Source organism: Monocercomonoides exilis (genome assembly GCF_001643675.1).
Source record: "Monocercomonoides exilis strain PA203 chromosome Unknown scaffold25-1336746, whole genome shotgun sequence".
In the NCBI taxonomy this organism is placed as follows: Eukaryota; Preaxostyla; order Oxymonadida; family Polymastigidae; genus Monocercomonoides; species Monocercomonoides exilis.
This window is the reverse complement of record NW_027150570.1, coordinates 209,749-226,079: the sequence shown is the minus strand read 5'-3', so window position 1 is coordinate 226,079 and position 16,331 is coordinate 209,749. Positions and strand designations below refer to the sequence as shown.

General features: G+C 40.2%; 3 protein-coding genes across 3 annotated transcripts; 1 reads left to right on the top strand and 2 right to left on the bottom strand.

Annotated features, from left to right (window-relative positions):
- On the bottom strand, window positions 1-703 carry MONOS_7266 (uncharacterized protein; the record flags this gene model as incomplete). Its single annotated transcript, XM_067877578.1, has 2 exons — window positions 1-279; window positions 335-703. The coding sequence occupies 2 exons, from the start codon at window positions 701-703 to the stop codon at window positions 1-3; spliced, it is 648 nt and encodes a 215-aa protein (XP_067726507.1).
- A 1,334-nt stretch (window positions 704-2,037) lies between these two features.
- On the bottom strand, window positions 2,038-9,723 carry MONOS_7264fu7265 (uncharacterized protein; the record flags this gene model as incomplete). The annotated part of the gene is made up of 1 exon (XM_067877577.1): window positions 2,038-9,723. One exon carries the CDS (start codon window positions 9,721-9,723, stop codon window positions 2,509-2,511), a length of 7,215 nt encoding a protein of 2,404 aa, XP_067726506.1. The 3' UTR covers window positions 2,038-2,508.
- Window positions 9,724-14,273: 4,550 nt separating this feature from the next.
- Window positions 14,274-15,377, top strand: MONOS_7263 (uncharacterized protein; the record flags this gene model as incomplete). The annotated part of the gene is made up of 2 exons (XM_067877576.1): window positions 14,274-14,609; window positions 14,652-15,377. The coding sequence occupies 2 exons, from the start codon at window positions 14,274-14,276 to the stop codon at window positions 15,375-15,377; spliced, it is 1,062 nt and encodes a 353-aa protein (XP_067726505.1).
- Window positions 15,378-16,331: the final 954 nt, after the last annotated feature.

The window sequence follows — 16,331 nt, the reverse complement described above, 5'->3', positions numbered from 1 at the left end:
TCAAAAATTAATAAGACAAAAATTTATAGCAGAATCGCCGTTTTCCAATGCACATAAATTCTGCCCCTCCTTTGCTCTTGTGCTCCGTATGGAAAATGACTTTCCTGCTTCCACTGCCTTTGCTGCAACCACCCCATCTCCGCTCGTAAACTTCACATTCATCACTTTCACATTCGCCAGCACGCTGTCTCCTGATGCTGTGGCTGTCAGATACAGTGCAGATGACGACAATGACGACAATGAAGAAGAAGAAGAAGAAGAAGAAGAAGGAGATTGATCCTGGTCAAAAAAACAATTGTTTTGCAACATTCATATCTTTGATCTCCACACCAACCATCGACAGCTGCGACAGCACCACCACAAACACTGACGACGACATCACATAGTTTCCTGAAGAAACACTCGTGGTGATCACAACATCTCCCAATGAGAGTGACCCATCTCCATCAGTTACCACAGCCACACTCGGAGAAGGACTTGTTAATGTGCTACAATCAATCTTCATGTGCAATAAACCAAGGTTTCCTGTTGACACACTGAACAGCGCTCCAGTTGATGAAAGTGCACCTGTTCCAATCGAACTCTTATCTTTGTCTTTCCCAATAACTGAAATCTTCTTTGATCCGATATCAATCGTTGTTGTCTCACTTGTGTGATTCCCATTCATTAATGTGATTGCCAAGCTTATCTGCACCTCACACATCTCAAATGCCTTCTTTACTGTTTTGCACGGATTTGATTCATTTGCCCCACACAACTCAAAATTATCATTTCCATTCACCGAAACATATAACGTTTTATCTTTCAACCAATCCTTCTTTTCTGTGTGCTGACGAGACCAAACATTTGCTGCTGAGTAATTATAAGAAAAGCAAACTCTCCTATCATCAACGTTTGTCGTATAGCACTCGCTGAACGGATTTCCAGAATCCAAATTATTTTGTGATAATCTGCATATGCAATATCATGGCCGAATGGAGGATTGGCCGAACATTTGTATTCATGGAAAAACAGGAAATAACAATAAATTATTTCATTTTGTGATGCTTGTCCGTATAGATACAATCTCAATCCTCCTCCAAATGCAGTTGCAGAGCAAGAAATAAACTGAATGCTATCCATTTTGAACGCAGCTGGAACAGTGTGACAATGCATTCCTCCACAATAATTATTTGTAAGTAAGTTTGAAGTCAATGAGCATGCAAATACACGTGTATATTCCACTTTGTTATTTTTTGTTTTTACTCACGCTCTGAGTTAAAATCGGAAAAAAAGCATTTCCTATTTAATTTGAAAAACAAATTCCGAAAACAGACATAAGGAAAAAAAGATATGTATTAACAAACAATAAACTTTGCATTTACCTGTGAATAATTGTTGCAATGTAAATCTGTGCAGCGATCGAAAATCAACATTAAATCATTTCTGAGATGATTCAAATATGAATTGCAACGTAATTTACTCCAAAGAAAATATATTTGTTATTTGCTTCATTAACAGCCATTGCTATAAAGAATCGCTTTGAGCCTTATGAATTGAAAAATTGAACTGTTGATTTCATTGGATCATTTCGTAGATTTAATGGGTGAAAAAACAAAACAAAAAATCTGTTTTTTTCGAGGAATTTCACAGTTTTCTGTTCGATTTTTGCTTTGGATCATAACAAACAGTCATTTATTCATCATTACAAATATTGAAGATGTACTAATTAAATGATTCAAATTTTTGTTGTATTAAGATTTTTCAAATTGATTAAATTAATTTCACCCATTGCTTTTACAAATATGGTGCTTATTCATAAATGTGACATTGAAATTTGAATGTGTGAAAATTTTCTTTCAATAAAAATATTTCTTCAATAAAAATCATTGTGGTTCTGAAAACTCAAAATAAGTCAGTCTTACTGAAAATAACTTGGTTATTTTAAAATAAGTGAATTATCTCAAAATAACCCATATAAAACTTGAAATAAATTTTTATTTCGAAATATTTTTTTATTTCACAATTCATCTAATATAAATATAAAAATCTATTTGATAATCACATTACATATAGAAGATAATCATGAAATGGAAACATACATATTGTGAAAAAAGCAAAACACAATTGAATGCACTGCATAAATAAAAAAAAAACGTTAAAATACAAAATTTTCTGTTTGCCATTCAATTAAAAAAAAAAAAGCAATGGCAATTCCACGGAACTCTCAAAGAAAGGAACAATCCAACTGAACAACAACCTTGGCACTCTCTCAGAAAACAAATTGCTTAAGCAAACCTGCTGCAGCAGCATTTCAGTTTTTAAAATGAACATCTAAAGCAATTCCAAATCAACGAAAATTAAAATAAATAAATAAATAAGCAAAGATTGTAATTCTTGAGCAGGTTTGTATTGAGCATTGCAACAATGCATATTTTCAGTGCATTTAAGCGAAGTCCCTCTTCATGGCAAATGAATCAAGCAATTTGATGATGATGGAAAAGATGAAGCCCATTGAAATAATTAAGTTCAAGGAGAATGTGGGGATGAAGGCGAAGAAGGAAAAGAAGGGGAAGAAGGAGAAGAAGGGGTAGAAGTCGAAGACGAAAGAGAAAGTGTTGATGTTGTGGTGATTGAAGTGGAATAGAACGACTCTTCGTTCATCAGTTCTTCGAATTTCAGCACTTCCTCTATTTCCTTCTGGAGCTCACTTTCCTTGCCTTTCCTTCCTTCTCCTTTTCCTCTCTTCCGCTTCTGCCTCTTCTGCCTCTTCGCACTCTTCTGCATCTCCAGCTCTTCTTCCATCCTCCTCGTCTGCTTCACCGCCACCCCAACACACACCATCGTCACCACAGAAACAACCAAAAACAAGCCAGCAAACGCAAAGCAAACTGTAATCACCGTATTTGCTGCTTTTTTCCTCGCTTCTGCCTCTTCTCCCTCTGGATCTTGCCCTTCCTTTCCCCCTCCTTCTCCTTCTCCTCCTTCTCCTGTTGAGTCGTTACTGCTGCTTATCTTTATCTCCACCCACTTTGTCCTTCCAATCCTACTGCTTCTTTCTACCCCTCCTCCTCCGCTGCTTCCCCTCACACCCGCCAGCTGCACCTCCACTTTGCCAGGCAGCTCTGAATACTCCAGAATGCTCAAGCTGAACGAGCCAGCAGCATTCCTCTCGCTCTCAATCGCATCCAGCTCATATTCTTTCTCCTTCCGCACGCTCCCTACCTTCTTCACCCCGACAACAAACCCCAGTCCACACGGGAAGAAATCTTTCCCCTCAAACCGCAGCTTCATCTCCTCTTCTTTCTCTTCTGCAAACACTTTTTCCAGGAATGGCTGGAACAGATTGCACACCCCAACCTCCTCCTCCGCCATTGTTGTGCAGTTCTCTTCCCAAAACCACATCGACCCCATCACTTTCTCTTCTTCTCCCCACTCCTCTTCCCCCTCTCCCTCCTCTTCCTCCCACTCCGCTGTGCTTCCCAGTCGGATTTTCGATGAATAGCACGCCAAATTCCTTCTCGCCGTCGTTTCTCCTCCAAATTCTGCTGGTTTGTTCATCGCAAACGTCATCTCTTCAATCTCAATGTCACTCTCCCGCACAGAAAGCGCTCCATAACCTGAGTTCGAATACGTCGTGTTCTGCATTTTCCCGTAACTTGATGCTACACAAACCATCGATCCGTTCCAGGAACACACTTGCTCTTCAACAAACCATGCTTCTCTATTTGGCTTTGAGGAAGAAGAAGAAAGTGAAGAAGAAGAAGAAGAAGAAGAAGAAGAAGAAGAAGAAGAAGAAGAAGAAGAAGAAGAAGAAGAAGAAGAAGAAGAAGAAGAAGAAGAAGAAGAAGAAGAAGAAGAAGAAGAAGAAATAAAAGAGGAAGAAGTCGTAGATGAAGATGAGCCTTTTTCGCAGAATTCGCAGTTTTCTATTATGAAATGAGAAGAATCCAACACAACATAAGTCCCTTCCCCTTCCTCCACATCACACTCAGAGCACACCACAGAATTGAAGCTAACGTTTCCTCCGCCATCAACTTCTGCCACAAGAGGAACCAGACTTGCACTTGCTCTTGTTTTTGCCCTTATATTTGCACTGAAACCTGCTCCTGAATATATTCCTGAACTTCCCTCGCTCCGTAAAGCACTCACATTGAAAATTCGGCATTCCTCCACTTCGACACACGCATCTTCTGCTTTACTCCAAAGAATACGCTCTCCAACGCTCAGTGACTCGAACGTGCTTCCCTTCATGCTAATCTTGCTTGCTCCATCGCACTCCAACAGCGTTCCCTTCGCCTCCAACCCTTCGAACGTGCACCTTTCCACGACCAGCGCCCCGCTCAAAACCTGCACAAGCGCTCCTCCAAGCCCTGTTCCCATTCCCATTCCTCCTCCTCCTCCTCCTCTTCCTTCCAATCCGCCTCCAATCACCAAGCACTCCCTCAGCGTAACACAGCTCTTCGCCGTCCTGCCTTCAAACACAATGCACACCTTATCCCCCAAATCTGCCCCTGCCTCGTACGAAAGCTGCAGCTTTGAGAACTCTGCTGCCACCGAGCACCGTATCCACTCAGCTCCTACGCCTACTCCTTCCGCAAACATAATTCCACCCCGTCCAACCGACACCCCATCAGCCTTTGTCGATACCATTCGCACGCTCTCAGACAGATTCACTTCTGATACCACGTCTACTGTAAGTTCGGGTTTATATAGCTGTCCGTCGCCTGTCGGTGGTTCATCCTCTGCTGGTTTCAATCTGCTCAATGCCTGTTTCAACGAACTGCATGGGCTGCTTTCCTTTCCACACGCTTTCGTGTCTGCTCCGGATGCATCTACCATAGCCTTGCTCACGCCAAACACCAATAGAGGCTTGAATTCTCCTTCATAAAATCCTGCTGAAGTCTCGTAAGCACACCAATTTGTATCGTTGTAGTCATATTGCTCAGAAAGAATTATATAAATATATGTTTTGTTTTCATCAGCAAGGTCGCATGTTACAAACATATCCTTCCCGTACAGAGCCTTGTTTCCATCAAAATAAAACCTTGGAAACTCAATTTCTGTATTTCCGGTTGTACTCAGCCCAGAATATGTGGTGAATGCAAAGTTCATTCCTCCTCCCTTTCCAGCTGACTCCGACGTAAAGCAATTGCACATCCGTATCTCTGTCATCCTCATTGTCTCCAGAGCAGCATTGTTGACCGTCGCATACAGCGCCCCACCGCACGTTGATGAAAGCGCACTGCAATCTGTGAAGTTGCACAGCTCAATTCCAATCGAGCTATATTTGTTGTCACCCACATATACAGCAGCGGATGATGTTGACTGTTGTGTGATATTTTCAAATGTGCTGTCGTTGATGAGTAGAGGTCGATCAGCGGCATTTCCGCCAAATCTATTTAATTTCAAAGTTGCTTCCGAGTTCAAACAATAATCAGAATAAAATCCTTCATTCGCCGATGTGAATGTTCCGCCACTTCCTCCTGAACCCGACGAAAAAAGTAAAACCGCATTATTATCTGTGCTTATGTGAGTGAAGTTGCAGCTGTTCACACTTGCCGAGGTCGCACCTGCGTACAATGCAACAAACGTGAGCATCAGCTCCATCCCAGAAACTTCACAATTTTCCATCCTGAAAGATCCGATAGCCACGCTGATAACATTGTAATTAACACTTCCCGGACTTTCAAGCCCAAATGTGCAGTTTTCAACTGTAAGCGCTCCGCTCGTCAAAAAAAGCAGATTTTGCGTTGTCAAAGAGATGCTGACTGAAAGTCTGAACGATACCCGCTCCACTCCGCAGTCTCCCTCCAGGCCAATTGCCGAATCGCCTTCAAACAGTGAATCGCTCTTTCGAACAGACAATTCGAAGCGCTCACCAGATACACTCCCTAGGCTGGAGTCTTTTAACTCTGCTGTTGAATCAAGCACGCTTGGCCCAGCTATCACCACATTAGCTGTCCCACATGAAGGCAGCAGCATTTTCGTCGAGAATGGAAGCGTGCGGCACGGCGTGGCAACATCTCCACAAGAATCTGTATCTCTTCCTGAGCTCCATAATACATATGCCATACAACAGTGCTCCACAATCGGCTTCAGCAGCTCCCGCAGATCAGTCGGCTCAGGATAGTCTGCCGCGTCCCTCCCCATCATATCGCTCGGCTGTAGCGTGGCGTTGTTATCAACCACAAACTGAATAGACGACTCATTCACGCTCCTACGCAGCGTCTCACATTCCAAAAACATCTGTGCCCCAAACATCGCCTGGTTTCCTGCAAATGACGGCCCATCCACTGCCCAATCTGAATCGTCCTCAATTTCCATGTACAGCCCTCCGCCAAACGTGTCTGCGCCCTGCAGCTTGTTGTTCCGGAACGTGCAGTTCTCCATCTTCATAGCCGTTCCCCCAGCAACATTCGCAAACATCCCCCCGCCTTTCGTTCCGCTTGCGCATGATATCAACGAAAACGTCGAATTGTTCAGAGACACCTCGCCAACGCACCCACCAGACACAAACATTCCCCCTGCTTGTGTTGTGCTGCTGCACGTTCCAAATGTCACTTCCATTGTACTAACCTTGAATCCTTCTCCATCAATGTCCTCGCTCACAAAAACCACCGAAGCTCTCGCTTTAATGCTAATAAGCTTGACACCATTCAGATTCACCTCTCCTCCTTTCACGAAGAACACGCTATTACAGGTCAAACCCGAGGAAGTCATCATCACTTGCACATTTCCGAACATTACCTCAGACTCCGTATTTATCTCCACAACATTCGAGATTCCCTCATAAATAACAATACCGCAGTTCTTCACCTCCAGGCTGCTGTTGCTCACCACAATCCCTGGCTCAACCACACTCGACTGAAACGCAATGCATTCACTTGTGGAAAACGATTCAATTGATATCTTCCTTCCCGTCACTTCCAGCACCTTATCTGTTGAATTCCCTCCACACTGTCCCAATATCATCTTCCCCACCCCCGCACTCCCTTCAGGAAAGCTCCATTCCACATGATCGAATGCATATTCCACGCTCAAGCACGGCCGTGCAGTAGATCCACACAGAAGCTCATTCACCCCTGGAGGAACATATCCATTGTCCACAACAACGTGCACCTCTACAAACGGAGGAAGAAGACCATACAGATCGGTATTGCTCGTGTAGCTGGACGAATCTACCCCAAACAAACTGTTGTTCCTGTCATTTAATGCGATGTTCACAGCAAACCCAAAAATATTATCGATCAAAACGTCTTCCAGATCTGGACATGAAACAAACACATCCTTCCCCACAGCCGCATTGTTGCTCGCGAACGTTGGATTTGTGATTTCCACATCTCCTGAAACAGTCAAAAGCAAGTACATCCCGCCTCCCTTTGTTGTGTCTGTGCTGTGGTGTGCTGAGCACGATGAAAAGTTTGTATTGACGATTCGTACGGAATCGCTTCCATTAATCTCAACTCGCAGTGCTCCCCCTGTTGAGCAGTTCTTCGACGACACGTTGTTGAACGAGCAGTTGTTCAATGTCAGAGACGTACACTTCGGGGTGGTCAGCAATGATCTTTGTGCCTCGCTGCAACTCACATTCGAAAACATCACGTTCCTCATCGTCACACTTCGAGACAGCAACGGCGACGGCAATGCAGTGCCAATTATAACAGGTCCGTTTTCCTTACCGCCCAAATTCACAACGCACCTGTCCATCTCCAGCACGTTCCCCTCAAACCTCACAAACACATACCTCTGCAAATTGAGTTCGGCCAGATGCGGCATCGTCACGTTACCCAGAAACAGCTTTCCCATCGCTCCTTCCACACAGAACAGATCCCCTTCCAAGTTGTAGATCCTAAATGCAACATTCTCCACATTCAAGCTGCAATTCACCACCTCATATCCTTTTTGCGAAGCAATATTTGCCAAATATATCGGCTGCATCGACTTTCCGTCTTCCATTCCGCCTCTGCCTTCAATCTTCATCTCCTGTCTCACGCTGATTTTGCTCCTTTGCACTTCCTGCATTTCCCCAACAAGAATAACTCGGTCCAAATTTGTTGTTGCTATCAGCGTTGTTAGTACATATGATATCGTCTGACAGGTGCTTTCCTCGCTTCCTCCGCATCCTGCACTGTCAGATCCCTCAGAGCTCACAAAAGCTGTCCTGTTCGTCAGCCCTGCCCTGCTCTCCAAAAACTGCTCCTGAACATCTACTCCCCGGCTTCTGCCTTCCATTGTCACAGACACACAACTCACCACTTTTAAGTTTCGCTCGCTTCCTCCGCTCCAGAAAATGTCGTCTCCTTGTTGCGTCAGCGATCTGCACCCTGCAAATCTCGTGCTTCCGACAGTTACATGACCAACTCTCTTGTCTTCTTTGCCAAAATACAGCGCCCCACCACTCAGAGAACTCGTGCAGTTTTCAAAGAAGCAGCCCCAGATTCCTATCTCCAATGCTTCCCCAAATCCCCCGAAGAACACTCCTCCTCCACCACCACCACCACACGCTCCTAATAATCCTTTTCCTTCTTCATATCCTTCTCGGCAACTCCTTGTCGTTCTTTCTTCGCATCTCAGAAATTGGCACTCAACCAGCCTTGCTTCTCCAGCGCTCACCATAAACCCGGCCGCTCCGCCTCTTGTGCTCCTCCAACTTTTACACCCGAAAAACATACATTTGCTTACTCTCACGCTGCATTCCCCTCCGGCCACGAACACGGCTCCGCCCGTCCCTTCAAACGGTCGCTCCACAGTAACATTCGCAAATGAGGTGTTGCTCAGCTCCATAAATGTGGCATTAACCGCGTAGATACACGCTCCACAATCCCTCGACTTGCATCTCGCAAACTCACAATCCAAAATCCCCACGTTGCTTCCCCTGACTCTGCTCCACATCAAAGCTCCAGAACCCATCCTTGCTACACTTGTATCTGAAAACGAAACAGCCCAGAATCTTCCCTTTAAACAAGATCTCTTCCTTTCGCAGCACGCGCAATATTCTCTTGTTTTACTGTTCGTCTCCACAGTCACGCCTGTAATTGAACAGTTCCTCCATTCTAAAAAGTCCTCAACCTTCCATGCGCAATTGCCAATCCAGCAATCACCTGAATAGAAATTCTCGAATACACTGTCACTCACCTCAAATGATAAAATTTTATCTGCATTCGTCCATTGTTCTGCTGCTTTCACGATCCATGCTCCTCTTCCATTATGCATCCCCTTCGTTGTGATATTGCTGAATCTGGTCCTGCTCACATGCTCCGATGCAAGCTGGCCAGCAAACAAAAACGGCAAATTCAATTGTTGGGAAAGTCCTTCAAACATACACCCACTGACTTCCGCCTTTCCCTCTCCTCCAAAAAATTGTGTCAATACGAATTGTAGTCCCAGGGGCATGTATTTTTGTTTCAAGGAAATGTTCAGGAATCGAGCATCCCCATCTGTTTTTGCAAAACTTCCTTCAAAAGGTTCCTGATCTGATATTTCACAGCATCGCAGCTCCAAATTTCCCTTTCCTTGTGCATTTATTGTGGGTTTGATGCCATTGTGTTGAATGGTCAAATCCCAAAGCAAAATGCTCGAATTCTTCAAGTAAATGCAAGCAGCAATTTTTGCTCTTATAATTGCATCTTCACTCACAGCCTGCTCCTTTGCATTAACTTCTAGCAGCCCGCAGCATACTAAATGAAGCAGAACCCATAGAACCTTCCAGAACAGATAAAAAAATTTTTTATCGTTTTTCATCAAATAAGGTATGGGAATAGTACGATCGAAATAATAAAGAAAAATAACATGTGTTATAAAAAGTCAATTTTACTACACATACTTCAAGCAAACTTGATGTTGGATAAAAATTCGAGATTTTGAAGAGTTAAAGAAGCTGACGGATTACTGAAACCAATGTGTTGATAAATAAATTAAAAACGATTGTGCAGATGGAATGGCGCTCTGCCCACAGATTCTAGCAATATCTGCGTTCTTTTGAGTTCGATCAGAAACATATATTCCATAAAAACAAGAATTGAATGAAAATTGAAAAACGAGGGATTAAGATCAAGCATGATCACTTTTGGAAAATGCACCAAAGAATAGGCAGACGGTTTTTCAACAGGATATGTGCAAATGATGAACAAAGAAAAATAAATAAATGATAGAAACAACGGATTCTTCTTCAGGTGCTTTGGATTTTTTGCGTACGTAGCTTTCATCATAATCTTGTTGCTCAAAACTTAATATCATTGCTGTAAGTTGTACAAATATTATACTCAGTTGAACAGTATTTTTCACATGTTTTTCTTTTTTTCTTTTTCTTTCTTTCTTTCTTTTTTTTTAAGAAGGAAACAGATAACTATCTGCTCTCAGAAGCATTTTTGCTGCAGTAACACTTGGAATTCACTGAGCTGCAAATTAAATGTTTTATAACTTTCTCCTTGAATATCTGCAGTATGTGCGAAAATGTCACAACCACAACAAATGCATTCATTTCTAACTTTCAACATTTTATGATGCTTGCTTGAGATTCCATTTGAGCTGCCTTTCTTCTTTTCCAGCTTCTGAACGCATTTTCCAGTCGCGTTGCTTCGCGTTGATCCCCAAGGAATGAAACATGAGCTATGTTTGAGGGAACTTTAGGAACACTTCCAGTTGAAAAGAAGCAATGTGAGACTTCCTCCTCAAGATCTTTTCAACTCCGAGAAGTGTTGTCAACACAATCGCATGCAGAAGAATGTGAAATAATGGCAAAGGCAACTGCAATCTCAAAGACACAAATACAAAACGAGCTAATTATTGCAGATGTGCATATTCCTCCTTTTTTCTCCTTTCCGTGACTGCTTCAATAACTCCAGAATTGATATCGATTATTGTGTTACTACATCAATTATCGCTTCCTGCGAATGAAATGGGAGCCTTTTTCTGCACTGCTTCCCCTTTTTATTGTATTCCGCCTTTTTTTGAGTTATTGTGAAATAGCAAAGAGAAGGATGATACAGAAAGATTGTTGTCTCATTTATATCTTTGGATGCTTCGAGATGGTGAGCTTTCTTGAAAGGGTTCTTCCAACCAAATTTTTCATTACAACATTTTCTTCAGCTGAATAGTTGCTTTGCCCGAGACAAATGAAGTTGGCTTCAGAATCATTTGATTCAGTTGCAAAACAAATAAGGTACCAAATCATTAATCAAAAAATCATCTCTGAACTTCCCTTGAACAACAAAAAAGAGAAATCTGACAGCACAATCCTCGAATCCGTCTTCTTCCATCCTTTCCAGCACCTTTCTTTTCGTCTCTTTTTGTTTCCTCTCATCACTTTCATTTTCCATCTTCAACTTTAGCCTTTCGCAAAAAGAGCTGAAAAATCACAAATAACTCGCAGTTTGTGGGCTGTCAACATTTGACAGAATAATTTCCTCCAAAATAACATCAACAGCTCCGCCTTTCAGCAAGACTCCAGCTTCCACTGAGCTCTTTCTTGTTTCGGCTGTGAATAAATCAATATACTGGTCACATATTTCCTTTTTGTAATCGTTCGCTGCTCGAAATATCTCAACATGGCTGCTGATAAGCTCAACATGTTTTTCATTTGGGCAATTTGCAATCGCGCTGACAACAATACGATATTTGGAGCCAACTCTTCATAACCTGCACTTCTTCCTCTCCTTTTTCATTCACTTCTTTTCCTTTTCTCTCCCAATCCACACACTTTGAAAGCTCTTCCAGTTCTCTTGTTGCTTCTCTCTCAAAATGCTGCTCATCCACAATCAGTTTTTTCAAGCTTCTATCAAAGAGCAATCTGTTCATCAGAACTGCCAAGTAGATTGATATCCCAGTCGTTCCAAGTTGTGATGCTCCTGACGATGTTGGATGATATCTGTTATCTCATTCAAAAACAATTCTTCATTCACTTCCCATCAGCAAACCGTCAAATTCACAAATAAATGAAACAAAGCACATCAAAAATGACCAAATCACTTTCAAACCATCCATCTTCCAAAGCGACTCAAAACCTGCAAGGTCATTTCCACATCCCTTTGCGTCTCCTCGCTTTTATCCTTCTTCAATGCCACTTTCAAAAGGCAAGGAACACAAATGGATAGCATTTCACCTCCAATGTGACCATCTACAAGAATCACATAGCATTCGCAGAGATCAGTCAAAAGCTTTTCGTTTCTTTCTTCTTTTTTCTTCTCATTTTCATCAATAATCATCTTTTCCAATCTTTTGTTCAAGGAAGAAAAGCAACCAAAAAGGCATGGATTAACTTTCAGGGCCTTGCAATATGCAAAGTGCTTCAATATGAAAATGGTGTTTTCCATTGATAGTTTCTTTTCTTCAATCCTTTTGTTCATTTTGTTGAACCATTCCTTTGTGAAAACCGAAAAAACCCCTTCCATATTCATTTCCTCAATCATTGAATTCATTTCTTCGATTTTCTCTTCCCGCTCTTCTTCATCGCAATCCTCCAGTTCATTGAACCATAGGGTTACACTTTAATCTCTGACACTTTTTTTTACCCCCACCCTTTTTTTTGTGGAGCTGGCTGCGGCTTAATACAAGCTTGTAGCCAACAAAAAATAACTCGAAATGTTTATTTTTATATATTTAACTTTTACAGAAAAAAATTTTTTACGAAAATTTTTTAACTTTGAGATCTCGGTATTTTTTAATTTCATTTTTTGATCATTGAATTGATGGTCTTTCCATGAATATAACATTCTGGAAGTTTTAAGCTACACCATCATTACACATCTTATCCTTTTTATTGTTTTTTATAACTTTTCACATTTCACAAGTTTCTTTTTCACTTGTTTTCTCATTTCATCCACTTTTCATAAAAATGAAAATTTTGAAAGAATGATGAATTTTTGAGAAAAATTTGAGGACGATCCTAAATATATATTAATTTATTAATAAAGGTAATATGCAATAAAGCTTTCTAAATTTGATTTTAAATAGAAAAATGAAAATCATCAATTGAGGTAATTTTGATTTTTAAAACCTATCACATTTATTCAAAAAATAATTTTTGAGAGTGTCCAACAACATATTGAGATTAGAATTAGACATAGCTTTTTTAATATAAATTTTTTTTCAAGAATTCATCATTCTTTCAAAATTTTCATTTTTATGAAAAGTGGATGAAATGAGAAAACAAGTGAAAAAGAAACTTGTGAAATGTGAAAAGTTATAAAAAACAATAAAAAGGATAAGATGTGTAATGATGGTGTAGCTTAAAACTTCCAGAATGTTATATTCATGGAAAGACCATCAATTCAATGATCAAAAAATGAAATTAAAAAATACCGAGATCTCAAAGTTAAAAAATTTTCGTAAAAAATTTTTTTCTGTAAAAGTTAAATATATAAAAATAAACATTTCGAGTTATTTTTTGTTGGCTACAAGCTTGTATTAAGCCGCAGCCAGCTCCACAAAAAAAGGGTGGGGGTTAAAAAAAGTGTCAGAGGGAAAAGTGTAACACTATCTGTTGGTGATCCTCCCCCAAAAAATCAGTCAGGCGCAGCATTACAGATGCACAGACAAAATGATCTGTTTGGACTTCTCATTCTGAAAGCTGAAGAAGAGAGAAAAAAGGGAGGAGACGATGGTCTCTTTGTGCTGCTGAAGCTGATTCCCAAAAAATGGTGACGCTCAGAAAGAAGAAGTCATAATGGATATTTGTGCTGAATTCTGTTGTTGTGAACATAAGAAAGAACAAGGGCTTAGCTGTTCAGTGGATGACATGCAGGCAGCAGAATAAGAAGATTTGCAATGCAGTCAAGTTGGATTGCGCCTCAAAATGCTGCTGTGGATGCTGCTCGAATGACATAAATCTCATTCCTCGCTCAATCACACTTCACAAGGCAGAAGAAGCATTGCACAAATACACACATATAAAAATACAAGAAACACAATGAGTTGTGAGGAAAGCGATAGAACAAAAGAAGACATTCTGCAAATGAAGCAGATAGGGTCATCTTTTTATTGGCACTTTTTTCTTTATTGGCACTTTTTTTTTAAATAAAAATTAATCTGACCCACAAATGATATTTTAAAATAAATTTTTGGTATATATGCAAATGTGATATATTCTAATATTTGAATTTTGAAAGAAATCAAATTTCTCATGGGAAATGGGGGGTTCAAGATCTTCCATTGAGCTTTCATGAGAAATTGGACTGCACAAAGGTTTGTAAATATTTCTAATTCATTCAAAAATTTAAATATTAATTAAAAATTCTTTAATGAGAATTAATAAATAAAAAAATTTATTAACGATCATTACCCATAATATATAAATGAAATTACTAGTGAAAAAGAAAGCTGAAGCGGCGCAGAAGCGGCTGAAGGAAGCAATGTCTACATTACATTACAGAAAATATAGTTCAAGATTAGAAAGGATTGCACACATTGTTAATGACAATGTTGACAGGCTGGTCGACGGAGTAAAATATGGCGGAATCAGCAAAAAATCTTTGGAGCACGCAGTTAAAGCCATAAAAAACGGCAGGCCTATTGCAAAAGTTGGTTATCCACAAATTATTAGCGGAGAAAAAGAAAAACAATTCTTGGAAGAAGTTGCTATAGAATCTCGATCTGGGACAAGCCTCACATTACGAAAAGCGCGCGATCTGGTTTGCAATTGATATTTGAATTGTATATTAATTTGTATTAAGATGGAAAATATAATTAACGATAGTGAAGAAGAAGGAGAAAATGAAGAAAAGATAAAAAAGACAGTTACTCTGAAGACGATTTACGCATTCATAAAGCGCCATCCGGAATTGAAGTCCTCGCTGCCAAAGCAAGTTGATATAAACAGACTTGCAGCATCTTGTCAGAAACTCCTAAAGCCGTGGTATACGGAATTACAATCATTACACGATGAAAATAAATATCCAGAGGAATTAATCTTCAATATCGATGAATCTTCGCTTCGAATTCCAACTTCTACACGTGGAGTTGTTGTTCATCCTGCAGATGAACAAGCTGGGTTCAAAAAGACTGCCGAAAGGATGCCAAATGCCACTCTCGTTGCTAGAAAAGCTGCTGATGGCATCTCGCTTACGTCTGTCGTGATGTGGCCGAGCGCAAATCTTCCGAAAGAACTTACAACACTGTTGACGCCGTCGCTTGACATTTGGCCAAACACAAAAAGCTGGATGAATAAAACGTCATTCAAAAAATACGCCTTAACAGTTCTGGTGCCAGCTATCATTGACAGAAGAAAGCGAATTCTAAAAGAATCTCATCGTTGCCTTCTTCTCCTGGATTCACACTCATCGCGGGCAGATCCAACGATATGGAGACAGTTCAAGGAAACCGAAATTGACGTCTTCACCTTCGTTCACACACTATACACATATCGCAGCCGCTGGACAGAGGCGTATTTGCAGTATTGAAGTCAGAGCTATCAAACAATTACAGCTCTCCGTCATCCACCTCCTCATCTGATAAAAGAACAGCTGTTGCAGATGTGTTGCCACAAGCCCTTCACACAGCATTCACACCATCTGTGATCAAAAAAGCCTTCATTAACAGCGGAGTCCTCAGCAATTCTTCAGTGTCAGTGCTTATGAAGCTTCCTCAGTCTTCTCAATACTTCATTCCTTCTCATTCACATTGTTTCGACTTCTTCGGAAAAGAAATAACAAAAGAAAAGCTTCTTGATGAATGGGATGAATATAATGAAAAACACAAGATGAAAATTGAAGAAATTGAAGAAAAAGAAAAGGAAATTGAAGAAAATGTTGAAAAAGAAAAAGAAATTGAAGAAGAAGAATTGCCTTTGGAGAAAAAAGTGAAAAGAAAATTCAGAAAAATTGAAAATGATGACAATGAAACAAGTGATGAATTTGACCCCTTTGAACGTGAAAATGGAAAAAGAAAAGTGAGAAGAGTAATTGATTCGAGTTTTATATTTTTTTGATGTGTTTTTAATTTTTTTTCATTTCAAAAAATTTTGGTGCCAATAAAGAAAAAAGTGCCAATAAAAAGATGACCCTATATATCATCGCTTGTTTTTCAAGGAGCATAATATCAGCTCAGACAAAAATATTTCTCCGAAATATCTTCTAAGTTTCTCCTTTTCATCAAAAGAAAATAAAACTTTTTGCATTTAGGAATGTTTTCTATTATTAATTTCTTTGGTATGCATTTCTTCTATGAAATCATCTTCATTTTCAATAACAATCATTTCTTTTGTAATTCCCATTTCACCTTTTTTGTCCACTGCAGACGCACTTATTTCACAGAATTATCCTTCAAATATGGATTTCCCTTAAAACCCCGCTTTATCTCTTTGTTTCATCTTCAATGGCTCATTAAAAGTGTATCACATTGAGAAATTTCTCAAA